This window comes from Piliocolobus tephrosceles, chromosome 15 (genome assembly GCF_002776525.5).
Source record: "Piliocolobus tephrosceles isolate RC106 chromosome 15, ASM277652v3, whole genome shotgun sequence".
In the NCBI taxonomy this organism is placed as follows: Eukaryota; Metazoa; Chordata; class Mammalia; order Primates; family Cercopithecidae; genus Piliocolobus; species Piliocolobus tephrosceles.
The window spans coordinates 50,285,984-50,299,324 of NC_045448.1; the positions used below are offsets into that span (position 1 = coordinate 50,285,984).

The 13,341-nt window shown below is 35.6% G+C and overlaps 1 protein-coding gene across 23 annotated transcripts in view; it reads right to left on the minus strand.

Moving 5' to 3' along the window:
• NRXN1 (neurexin 1) overlaps positions 1-13,341 on the minus strand; it is a 1,127,593-nt gene that overhangs the window by 56,038 nt on the left and 1,058,214 nt on the right. For 2 of the 23 annotated variants that reach the window (XM_023223892.1, XM_023223893.1), the window contains exon 1: positions 1,966-2,195. The exons of the other annotated variants lie outside the window; for them this stretch is intronic. In XM_023223892.1, coding sequence (XP_023079660.1) covers positions 1,966-1,998 — 33 coding nt within the window. In that variant the 5' untranslated portion in view covers positions 1,999-2,195. Of the gene's footprint in view, positions 1-1,965; positions 2,196-13,341 lie in introns of those variants that run through there. 23 annotated transcript variants of the gene reach the window in all.

A 13,341-nucleotide genomic window follows, 5' to 3' on the forward strand; every position in this document is an offset into this window, starting at 1 on the left:
AGATAACTGACAAGTGAGCTGTGGGTAACCCAAACGATTGCATTTAAACATTTTAAATTTGTGCTTCATTGTTACATTTTAGAAGCATGATTTTTGTCAGATTAATTTACACTTAGGACTGAAAATTTTATCTGGGTTCAACTAGAATTTTGTAAGAGTCATTAAAATCAGAGGATTCAGAAGTAAGTTGATTTTCATCCTCCTTCAGTCCTATGACTTTTCTGGTTAAAAGCTGTGTCAAGTTCTCTGGGAGCTGGGGTGACAGAAGGCTTGATGGAGGCTGCTGAAACATTAATTTCATTTCAGAATTTGAACTGGGTATTGGTCAGGCTCCATGCTGCATGATAAAATCAGCACATACTTACATAAAACATTCCAAAGTTATTCTGTAAATGGCCATCTATTAAAAAGCCAGAAGTCACATAATAGTAGATTACTTAGCATGGCTCTAAACAGTTTCAGAATTGAAAACTTCTTTAGGGAAAAATTTAGTAAACCCTATAGATGCTTGAATCATCCAAAGTCTGGTAAATAAGTTTAGTATGAATTGCCACATTTATATTTAGATGCTACTAACTAAAATAATACAAAAGCCTAATGTTAATTTCACTTCTGCTTTTCCTGAACTTGGCAAACAGAAAAATGTGACAAACACCACAAATAGACAACACACCATTTGTAATCTGGTAAAGCAACTTCCATTCATGGAATTTCTTTCCTTCATGAAGCAAGGACTATCTAGTTTAATGAAAATAGTTGTCACCACAGACATGACATTCTGTCTCCTAATTAAATGAAGATGCAATCAGAAGTTCCCCTGAAAAGAGAGGCCAGCCTTCCTTCACTATTAAGCACACTCTTCCCTAAGGGCACCCTCCTACCCTTTTTCTGATATGCAATCCCTTCTGTCCTCCATCTGCTCCACCCCCACCTATTGTCTCCACTCATTCCAAGCATGCCAATCCCATCTGTCTATACTTTTGCTTCTGCTAGCTCTAATTCCCCACAGGCCTAGGCAATTTTGAATGCCAAGGCATTTTTGCTTTTCTCGAGAATAAGGACTAGCTAGGAGGGTATCAAACAATTCCCCAAGGAATTCACACACACATGAATGTGAACATAGTCTCTCACATACAAACAGCAGTTTAGAATCCTCTTCTAGGATATAATTTCTTAAAAAATGTTTTTAATTATTTCATCTGGGAGGCATTTTAGAAAATCAAAATCTTACTATTGTTGAAGTAATCAAAATTAATATTTCAGAAATATAAACACTTTCATTATCCCAGACATGCTTTTTTTCAGTAAGCAGAATAAATGTAAGTAAATGTTACTAATATCTTATCATGAATTATTTACATTAATCAGGTTTAATCATTGATCACTAATACATTTTCTGTTTTACCAAACATGCATTTAATTCAGACATTCCATCTTTACAAATGCTCATGAAAATCCCACTCTGCCACAAAAGCATGCATGGTCAGAATCTAAGCATATTTAAGCAAAATTTTCACCAAGTCATTAACAATAATAAAGCAGTCTGGCAAGTATTGAAAGCAGCTTTTATTCATGCTTTCACTTGAACTAAGTTAATACATATATACATACATATGCACACACACATACACACACACACAAGTTTTGGTTGTTTTTGCCACAAGCATGCTGATAAACCCCTGAAGCTCACACAAAGCAGCAGCAGACAAAACTAGAAGCAACCATGCTCAGGGTTTAAGGACATTTTAAAATTTAAAACAACCTTTCTACATTTCACATACAGCGTGCATAAATTTGACATGCAATCTTCAAGAAGAAATATTTTAACATAAATCTTAAAATTAGTTTATCCAAATGAGTTTATTCTTATTTTCATTATTATTGTTTTTAGGCTTCTGGTATCTTAAACCCTGCATGCTGCAGATCTAAGCTGTGCTCAGCAGCGGCTGTGACAGAAGAAGCTACCTGCGAGTTTTCACAGTGCCATCTCATATCCATGTCTGTCTGGCTACCCTGCGTGCTTAGAGCTTTTTTCTTAATTCTTAATGGAAATCCTAGGAAATTTAGTCCATCCTCTGAAATCAATACTGGTGACAGGAGAGCTCCCTGACTCAGTGGGAGATCAAGATGATAAATTGCCTGCGCATCAGCCCGGCCTATCAGTGCCCTGCACACAGATGGGCGAGAAAAGACACAGAAAAGGCTTTATCAGTCACGTGTCACTGAGGAGCCAATGGCTGACGCGCTACGGCAGGAAGGGATGCTGCAGTTCCGTCTGCAGTTGACGAGGCTGTTGGTACACAGCCCAGCCCGGCACCGCTCAAAAAGTCTAAGAAGTCCTTGCTTTTGAATTTGCTCCCCTAACGAGACCGCATAGGGAAACAGACCTCCTTCTAAACCCCTGACCCAAAGAAAGGCTTATTTTCATGCACGAACATTTTCTGTGTATTACATTCTAATCCAGTGTGATTGCTAAGCAGAAGGGAAACTTTTTTCCCCCAGCCCTTAAACTGTTATGTGTTTTTCTTGAGATAATTATCATCTTTTTTGCCTAATATTAAATTAGAAGACTTAAACTGTGCAATTAGCATGCAACCCTCCTAGCAGAATCTCCTCAAAGCCTTATAATTGTAATTATAATTTTATTTGTAAGTTAATGAATGACATTTTTTGAATGCCATGTTTATAATGAGTATTTTTATGGGATGAGTTTGTAAAGACAATTATGCAACATTAAGAAATACATTCTTAGGCTTTTTTTTTTTTGCCAATTACAACTGTTCCTCTTTAAAGAAAATTTAAGTCCCAATAAATATGTCATTTTATCAATCATTAAAAATAAAAACAAACACCAAAAGATGCACATCCTGTTTCCCAAAGCCTGAAGAAGGAATTATTATTCATGATGAAAATATGTACTTATTTGCTGCCTTTTCTCTGAAATTTACAATAACTATTTGGTAAGCAAGGACTACACATCCGGAATACCATATGGAACTATATCCCCAAATACATCTGTTTCCAGTGATCATACTGTAATAACAGATATGTTTACACACTTCTTCAATGTAACTGGGATGATTATATATACAGTCTGACAGGGTAGGCTATAAGTGATGAGACCAGTGTGTGTTTTAAATGACAGTATCATGGAGATTTTTTTTTAAAGCTCAAAAGTAGCATAAAACAATCTTCAGGAATAAAATTTCTAGAAGAAAAAGTACCCTATTCACCCTGGCACTTTTATTGCTTTTCATTGCCCAGTTTTCATGCTATTCATGCATTTGAAAGAATTAATTCTAACATCTTTTAGAGTCAGGCAACACTATTTAGAAAAAAAAGTGTATCAGAATTAACATTGATAGGTGTGCCTCATAAGTAAAGCTTACAAGTTGTAGAATGCTGAAATTCCAAAGCTCAATTTGTCTTGGCAACTATTTTTTAAACTAAACACATTCCTAAAAGATTTAACCCTGTCGAGTTTTTTTTGCAAATTTCTTTCATTCAGTATTGACTATCAGGAAATAATAAAGCATTTTTCAAGATTTTTAAAATAGATGTTGTCATGTGTTTTTTCTATTTATTCAGATTATTCAATAATAACATAATTCTCAACAAACTTTATTCTTGAATAATATTATGACTCAGAGCACCTGTCATCAAAAAGAAAATAAGAATAAAACATCAACACTAAACCTATTCATTACAGCACTGTAATAGCCCCAAACTAGAAACCACCTTAATCACTGATAGTAAATTGATTAAACTATGATATAGCCTTACAGGTGAAATACTCGTCATCTGTAAAATACAATGTGGTAAATCATATATCCTTATATGAAGAGATTTGTCAGATACATTTGAATGAAAATTAAAGCCATAAAATTTAAATTGTGTATAGGCTATACTTACACAACCCATGCATGTATACACACACAAATGACTGCATATGCAGAAGAATTTTTTTTTTTTTTTTTTTTTTGAGATGGAGTCTTGCTCTCTCAACCAGGCTGGAGTGCAGTGGTGGGATCTAGGCTCACTGCAACCTCTGCCTCCCAGGTTCAAGAGATTCTTCTGCCTCAGCCTCCTGAGTAGCTGGGATTACAGGTGAGTGCCACCATGCCCAGATAGAATTTTTTTTTTTTGTATTTTTAGTAGAAATGGGGTTTCACCATGTTGGCCTGGTGGATCTCAAACTCCTGAACTCAAGTGATCCGCCCACTTTGGACTCCCAAAGTACTAGGATTATAGGCATGAGCCACTCTGCCCGACCTACAGGAAATTTCTGTAAGGACATAAATTATCAGTTAATAGTGGCCAAATAGTGGCTACATCTGAGGAGAGAGACTGAGTTCAAAGGTAGGACTGAGACATAGTTTTATTAGGTATCATTTTATACATTTTGTTCAAGTCTATGGTTTACTTTTCTAATTTAAAATTAACTAATTAAAATAATGTTACTGATGTTCATTTAGGTTTAGAATAACATGGCTGGTAGATGTTGTCAGGGAAAATCTTGAGGGAAAGGAGGGACGACAGAGGGAAGGGTATGTGGCCTGCTTTTTTTCATGTAAAGAAAATAGTGTAGGTGTGGGCAAGAAAGGAATTGTAAAATAAAGGTTCTGGCAATCTTAGCTGAAGACCTTCACATCTCACTTCAACCTGAAGTTCTTTTATCTATGAATACAAATAATAATATAGACACGGATTAAGAGATTTACAATTTAGAGTGACGATTCACCCAAATTTTGTCTGATTATTCCAGGCACGAACGTAAAGGGCTGAGAAGTAAATGATTTGTATATTTACCCAGACTTGGGCAAATTAACCTCTCCAAGCCTTAGTTTTCTCAGCTGGATGCAATTAGCAAAAAGTGGCCGAGCTAAACTTGAATTTCAATTTAGGGTACTGTTCATTGCTGCTTCAAAGGCAAAATAACATCCATATTTTTACCAGTAAGGGTGTAGGGCTAAAGACACAACAAATTTTCACGTTTCCTCCCCAGAAACAGCTTATGTTGTCCAAAACTCAAAACTTGGCTGACAGATTGTATTGCTGGCTCTTGTTATTCAGATTCTTGTAACTTTAAGAGATACAAACCAAAAAAAAAAAAAAAAAAAAAATGAATTGGCCAAATTAAGTCAAAGCTTATAATTTGAATAATTTAAGGGTTTTAGGGTTTTACATAACACTGCTATAAATCAGTGGTTTGGAATGGTGATTTTGCTCCATCCCACCCCCCAGGGAACATTTGACAATGTTTGGTAACATTTCTGGTTGTCAAAACTGGAGGGTGCTAGCAGCATCTAGTGGATAGTGACCAAGGATGCTGCTAATCATTCTATAATGTACAGGACAGTCCCTATCACAAATAATTATTTGGACCCAAACGTCAACAGCGCTGAGATAGAGAAACCATGTTCTAAATGCTAAACTTTTCTACCTTATTTCCAAAAGATTTAAAAAAATATATTCTGTATTGTGAAGCATATATTTGTAAAGTGGCAATATTTAGATGGAGAAGAGAGGGGGACCAAGGACCAAGCCCTGGGTTTCTCCAATTTTAATAAGTTACAGAAAAGAGGAAAAAACAGCAAATGAGGATGAAGCGATGGGAGGACAACTCAAAGGATGGTGATGTGGAAGTCAGTGGTAAAAGTATGTTAGTAAAGAGATTAGGGTCAATTTGTTCAAATACTGTGATAGGAAAAGTTATCTGTTCTTTATAGGTTTTTAAAAATAATTAAATAAAGTGAGAAATTAATTGAAATTAATAATACAAATACTTGAAGTCTTTATTGCTCTGCGTGATATCCGTATTTTTAAACGTATGGCCAGAAATTGTAGTGGGGCGGTGGCTCACCTGTAATACCAGCACTTTGGGAGGCTGAGTCGAGCCGATCACGAGGTCAGGAGATCGACACCATCCTGGCCAATATGGTGAAACCCCATCTCTACTAAAAATATGAAAATTAGCTGGGTGTGGTGGCTGGCGCCTGTAATCCCAGCTACTTGGGAGGCTGAGCCAGGAGAATCGCTTGAACCAGGGAGTCAGAGGTTGCAGTGAGCTAAGATTGTGTCACTGCACTCCAGCCTGGTGACAGAGTGAGACTCCGTCCCCACAAAAAAAGAAAATGTAGTAATTACAGGGATCACAGGAGGACTAGCTAAGGAAATATATAAAGGAGAGGAAACTTCTGTAACCCTCAAATTATAATTCTTAGGCTACTTTCTCTACAAAGGTGAGCTTGCAAGCAAGAAAGTGAACAAATCCTATCTTGGACCATCCCACACCACAGCTTGCATGGGAGGCAGAGTGCCACCCTCTCCCCTTAGAAACTACGTCTGCAGTTCTTGTCCTCAGCCTCTCACTAAGTCTCTCTATCCATAGATAAGGTTTCTGAAAACAGAGTTCTCACGACTGACTTCAGGTGCTTTTCCTTCTGTGACTCCTCTAATGCTAATCCTCACACCATCAGGCCTATGGTGTTCAGGGTTAGTGCAGCAAGGATCAAAGACAGCCAGTTGAAGCACTAGGACACTGGAGCAGCTTAAGCAAAACGAATGCCTTTGTTGCAAAGGAAATGTTGGAAATGTCACAGAAAAATAGCTGGGGGAGGGAGGGCAGAAGAGAGGGAGAAAGAGAGAGAGAGACAGAGAGAGAGAGAGAGAGAGAAAGAGAGAGAGAGCCATAAAAAGAAAAGTGAGGTCATGATCATAAAAGACGGCAACAAACCCATGGATATTACTACAAACTCTGTGGTGTGGGAGAACACTACATGTCACAATTCTCTTAAAACTAGATAGATTTTTACAACTTGAATAGTCCAACTCCATTTTAGAGATGGTGGATTTTAATGTAGAGAGGTTAAATAATTTGTTTTAAATTTTAAGCGAAAGTGACATTCTTTACCATTCAAAGCAATCAGTGAACCTAATATTGGCAAATTTCAAGGTGCTCTCAAAAATCATCATAGATATCAACCAGGATAAGACTTAGGGGAAGGGGGTCGAGTGCGGTGGCTCATGCTTGTAATCTCAGCTCTTTGGGAGGCCCAGGAAGGTGGATCACAAGGTCAGGAGTTCGAGACCAGCCTGGCCAACATGGTGAAACCCTGCCTCTACTAAAAATTCCAAACTTAGCCAGACGTGGTGGCATGCGCCTGTAATCTCAGCTACTTGAGAGGCTGAGGCAGGATAATTTTTTGAACCCAGGAGGTGGAGGTTGCAGTTAAGTCAAGATCACGCTACCAAAATCCAGCCTGGGTGACAGACCAAGATTCAAACAAACAACCAAAGAAACAAAAACTTAGGGGGAGGGAAAAAGTTGATGTTCAATAAGAGATAGCAAAAATCTCCAAAGTCTTCTCTTTCCCATGTTTATGCTGTATTAAGGCACGGAAAGCCTTTGCTATCAGGGAGAGGAAGTATTATCCTCCAAAATATTCCAGTGAGTATTTATAGGTTATGAAATACAAAAGAAGAAGCCTTGAATATTCTCCTTTCAGATGAATTTAAGTGGCTGCTGAAGTTTTTTTTTTGTTTTTTGTTTTTTTAAATACAAATTCTCATCTCTATTTGCACTACAGTCGGGATGAATAGGATGCACGGATGACTGTCAAAAGACATATGTCAGAAAGTAAACTCCAGGTGAGAGAAGCCATAGCATAGGGAAATATTTTGGACTGTTTTCAGTTTTTAAGAGATGGGAAAAATAGAAGTGGTGGAAAATCCAAGCAGATTGTCCTAGGTTTTTATTGTTTTTCCTTTTTCTCCTTATAATGGAAACACTACTTTGAGACCATGGAGTACCATTAAACTTCTATTAACTATTAATTTAATATTTGCAAGTATGGATTAGAGATAGGAAGGAAATTAATTTCCAAGTGAGTAAAAATCCACATAGTCTTATATTTTTTCTTCTGCTACTGTATTCTTGTAGGTTTTGTTTTTCTTACACTGGTTGTTTATCCAGGTACATATGCTTTTTAAAAAGCAAAAAGAAACAAAACACCTATGGCCCCAGGCAATCTTTTCATTAACATCATATCCTGAAAATTATTATGCTAATGTTAAAAATAAATAAATTGGGACTCAGAGGGATTAAATAACATATATATCCATGAAGCTAGCAACTGAAAGTCTATGACTACATTTTGAATGTTCTCTCCAAATCAGAACTAGCGCTCTAGAATAGTTGTGCTTAAAGTTTATTAAGCACGAGAACCAAAAAGGAACACGTGAAACATCCAGATTTCTGGGCTCTTCCCTGGAGACCAATTCCCAATCCAACTTAGATGTATTACAAGAGTCTGCATTGTTCACAAACATTCCATCTTCTCTACTTTAAGAACCTTGGGACCATATTGGAGTTTCAGCTTTGGAATTCTTCTTTAGGAAAAGCCATATCAACAAGAGTTCTAATGAATAGAAATGGGATGCTTAAAAATAAATAAATAAAAAGGTAAGTTTTTAGTAGTAGTTGTTTACCAAGAGAGAAATTGGAACAGATAATAGCTTCAGAGCAGAGAGGAAAAATGCAGATGACTTAGAGCCATCCATAAAGGGATAGTTTCCCATATTGAATTTTATAAAGTATGAAATATTTGAATTGAAAATATTTTTGAGCAAAGAAGAGTAATGTGCATAGAAGAAATGTACAAATCATAGCATTTACAATAGGATGACCCTTTTGAACCTACAAATAGGGCACTTGGCTGAATTGGTTCCTACCTCACTGCAGCAATTAGAAACCATGAATGTGCAGATCTACAGGCAGTGTCATTTTGTATATGCTCGAAAATAATTTATTTTGAGAGGGATTTTCATAGGATGGGTTTCTAGAACTCTAAAGAGAGATAAAGTTTCCTTTATAAGATGAGAACCTACTGAAGTCAGATCAAAACCTTCCCAATTGCTTGACAATAAATCTACCCAGAGAAAAGTCATCGGCCATTTCATGTGAAATGATGACTCATGAAAATGAAATAGTACACTGTACAGAAATCTTCCAATTGTAGTTTTTCTCCTAGCTGACTTCTAGGTTGGAAAGCTTAAGGTCAAAGATTAATGGTGCGAAAACATGCTCATTTTAGGCTAATCTCTAGATTTCCTACTGCCAGTCTGTAACCAGTTTTTAAATTTTCTGAGCTTTTTGGCATGCTATGTATTTCTTTTATTTTGACAGAAGAATGACGTATTGTTCACTTGGATCCAACCTCAAGACCCAAAGGATAAGGTTAATAAGGAACTGAATCTTTCAGGACAATGCATTTTACCAAACATTAGTCAGTGGCTAAATACTTTTAGTAACTGATTGATGAAAGCATTAATCAAAAACCATAGTCCATGGAGAAGTCCATTAGAAGAAACTAAGGAAAATTAGAGAAAAGGAAAAACGAAGAGTAGGGAGGGAAGAGAAAAAAGAATAAAAAGAAAAATGAACATAGAACTTAACATGTAGTTGAGGCACAACAATGGACTATACGAGAAACTTTGGTTTGTCGTGAATATAGCTTGTCAGGTGTTATCAAGTGTAAATCCTCTTCCTCCCCACTTTCCCCACTCTTGATAATTAGCCAAGCAATAATATTTTATGCAACAAGAATGACTTAAATAAGACACCTATGCAGAAGACCACAGATGACTTCATAACCCTATGTATGAACATAAGCATATGTACATACAGAGTCCACATGGAGTGAATGTTGCCTATTAAAAATACTGTGAAATCTGAGTTAGAAACAAAGCTCAGCTTGGACTGAATATAATATATTTAAAAATCAGTGAACAGGAGATATTCTCAAATGTACACTTACATAAATACAGCATTCCAAGGGAAAATTCCAGTATCAGATGCACGTATTTAATGAAGACTCAATATTTTATAGCAATGGTTTTCCAAAATTAGGTTGCTTAAGATCTAGGGTGCTTATTAAAAATGCAAAGTGTCTGGATCCACGCTGATCTACGCAATTATAATTTTCAGGGATGAGAGTGAAAATCTGTATGTATAACATGTACTCCAGGTGATCCTGACTTAGTTTGTTTTAGACCTTATTTGAGATACACATTCTCCAATGTACATAAAGTCAAGAACCAGATTCTTCTCCTGGTTCTACCATCCCCTGCAGATAATCACACCAGACTTGGACATGCCGGGTCATCCAATTCAACTATTAAACACAATGTCTTTCATTTGGACAGACAGAAGATTGATACATCTAGAAAAAGATTATGAATGATGAGATGAATAGATTACCAATAGATTTCATGGTACAGGTTGCATTCAGTTTGGGCCTTGAATGATGGTAGAGTTCATTATTTTAGCCAAGGCATTGAGGTATAAAGTGCTTTTCTTTAAAATTGTTAGTATTTATTATTAAAATGATAAACTTCTTTATCTTTTCAGCTGGAGGGTTTAGCAATGCTTTCAGCACATATGAAATCATCAATAACTACTAGTTGAATTAGTAAATTATATCACAACAAAAAAGTAAATCTATTTAAAAAAATCACTCAAAATCCCACCACCTTGACAAAACTTTACATGATTTTTGTTGATGATGCTGTTGCTTTGATTTTTATTTGAAAGTCTTCATTTCTTATTTGTATAGATAATTTTAAATAGTTATAGTAATAAAGATATAATTTTCTTTGGTTTTACAAGTTATATAATGGCACATACATTTTCCATCTTGACTTACAATATTCATAATTATTCTAGTAGCAAAAGAATAATAAATCAAATGGATGTATTATAATGTACATACCTATTTTGTGTTTTTTAGATAATGGACACATTTCTATTCTCCATTTCTGCTTTGTAAATAACACTTTTCTTCCTTTGTATTTTTTTCATAACATAAATTACCATAAATGAGATTACTGGACTAAAGACATAGTGTTTTTAGAGATCTTGAAACAATCTGTCAAACTACTTTTCAAAAGACTTGTTCTAATTTTCACATTGTCTCAAGTATGCTATGTTCTGTAACATCTTTATTGGCATGAACATGCTGTCTTTTCTATCTGGGGATGCCCTTTTCCCATTTAAATAAAAAATTTTGGTAAACTCCTACACATTGCTTTGTACCAAGCTCAAATGCTATTCTTTCTTGCAGCCTTTCCAAATCCTCTAGGAAGAGTTAGTCATTATTTCCATTGTGTTTCCATAGTACTTTGTAATAATGCTATTTGGGGCACTTATTCAAATAGCTCTGTGTTTGTTACAGTTTGTCTATTTCTTTTCTTTTCTTTTTTCTAGACTATTACCAACTCAAGGGATGAGCTGCGGTCCACTTCATGTTTGGAAGGTCAGCTTCTAGCACAGGGGCTGGTTATATTAGACATTCAATAAATGTTTGTTAAGTAAATGAGGAATAAATGGATAAATGTCAAAGTGATACTCAAGTCAAAACCTGTGGCTGTATGTTGGGTAAAAACGCTTTCTTTCCTTAAGTCTTTTATAGGTTACTTAGTACTAGGAACATTTATATTTTTATACATCTTTTAAATTATATTTTTATATTTTTTACATGTATATATTTTGTAGGTCTACATTTTTAATACCTTTGCTGATGACTTTCAGGCTTAGATAGCACAATTCTGTGATATGTTGTGAATCGGATCTTTGAGTCCTTTAGATAATGACTTTTAGGTATTCTGGAATCAGAAAATGTCTCTTTCTAGTTCATACAGAAACAATTTTTATTAATTAAGTGTTAGTAAATAAGATTAGAAATCACCTGTGGAGAACACAGCATGTACATGGTCCCACTGTAGATGGAATAAATGTTTTAAAATAACTGCTGATAAATTATTTAACAAAATAAAATCAATAATTATTCTAACATATATCACTGTGCATTTTGTTGCATTTTTACATATATTCTCTCATTTTATCTTTACCAAAACTGGTAAGAAATACAAAGACTGGACACTGTGGCTCCTTCCTGTATTTTGGGAGGCTGAGGCAGGAGGATTACTTGAGGCCAAGAGTTTGAGACCAGCCTGGGCAACATAGTGTGATCTCATTTCCACGAATTTTTTGTTTTTAAATTATCTAGGTGTGGTAGTGCAGCACCTGTAGTTTCAGCTACTCAGGAAGCTGAAGTGGGAAGATCACTTGAGCCTAAGAGGCTAAGGCTGCAATGAGCCATGATCATGGCACTGCACTACAGTCTGGTCAATAGAGTGAGACCTGGTCTCAAAAAATTAAGAAAAAAAAAATCAGAAACAGCAAATACAGACAAAGCAAGTATACCATAAATGTAATTTGAAAGATAAGTAATCTAACACATAGAAATGTGGCTAGCAAGTGGAAAAATCAGAACCAGAATTCATGTATTTTGAACCACATTTTAGCCTTCATTCTAGTAAAATCACTAGACCCAACTGAATTTTGCTAATTTCAAACTGAGAAAATGAGATCTGATGTCGTATAAACTAAACCAGTGTTTTAAAAACAAACTTCTCTAGCAATAAAAACACTTTTTCCAAAATAATACTTATGAATAATTCCATATAAAAAAAATATCAGAGGACTCATATTGAGGTGAGTGGCCGGTGAAGGGGAGCTGCTTTCTCTCTTCTTTTATGGCTCTTGGTAGTTCCTAGAGCTTACACTCAGGAAAGCACTGTGTTGGGCCATTTCTTTACTTAGTCATTCAGTCATTAATACATCTTACTAGGTACAAAGAATCGTGGAAAAGATAAATATAAGACAAAGTCCTTTGAGAACACACACACACACACACACGTGTATGATAAATGCCACAGAAGTTATATTGCATAGTAGTAAGTGTTCTCAAAGTGCTGAGAAGAATGATGTCTAGTCCCATACCCCGGATTGAGTTCCACATGTCCACCTAAGGACACACGGATTTTGTTTCTTATTTGGTGACTTGGTACAAACCATTTAATCTGCCTGTTTGGGTGTCCATTCCTGAGAAATGAAAGTGATCAATGTTGCCAATCCAATGCATGTAATATGTGACTATAGGGAGAGAATAACTTAGTGGAGAGAATGGGGCAGTGAAATCTGACAGATCTGGTTTTTCAGCCTTGGCACTTAGATTTAGCTAGTTAGTTCAACTTCTCTAAGTCACAGCCATTTCACCCATAAAATGAGAGTAACAGCAATATATACCTTTCAAATATTTCCATAAGGTATAAATAAAATATAACACTTAGCAGAGAAACTAGCACAGATTTGATGGTCAATAAATAGGAGAAATCCTTATTAACTATTAACATGAAGAAGTTATATCTAGGATTTGCATAGACTATTTCAATTCTATGATTCAATAAATTTTATTTTTGACATAACTTATTCACCAT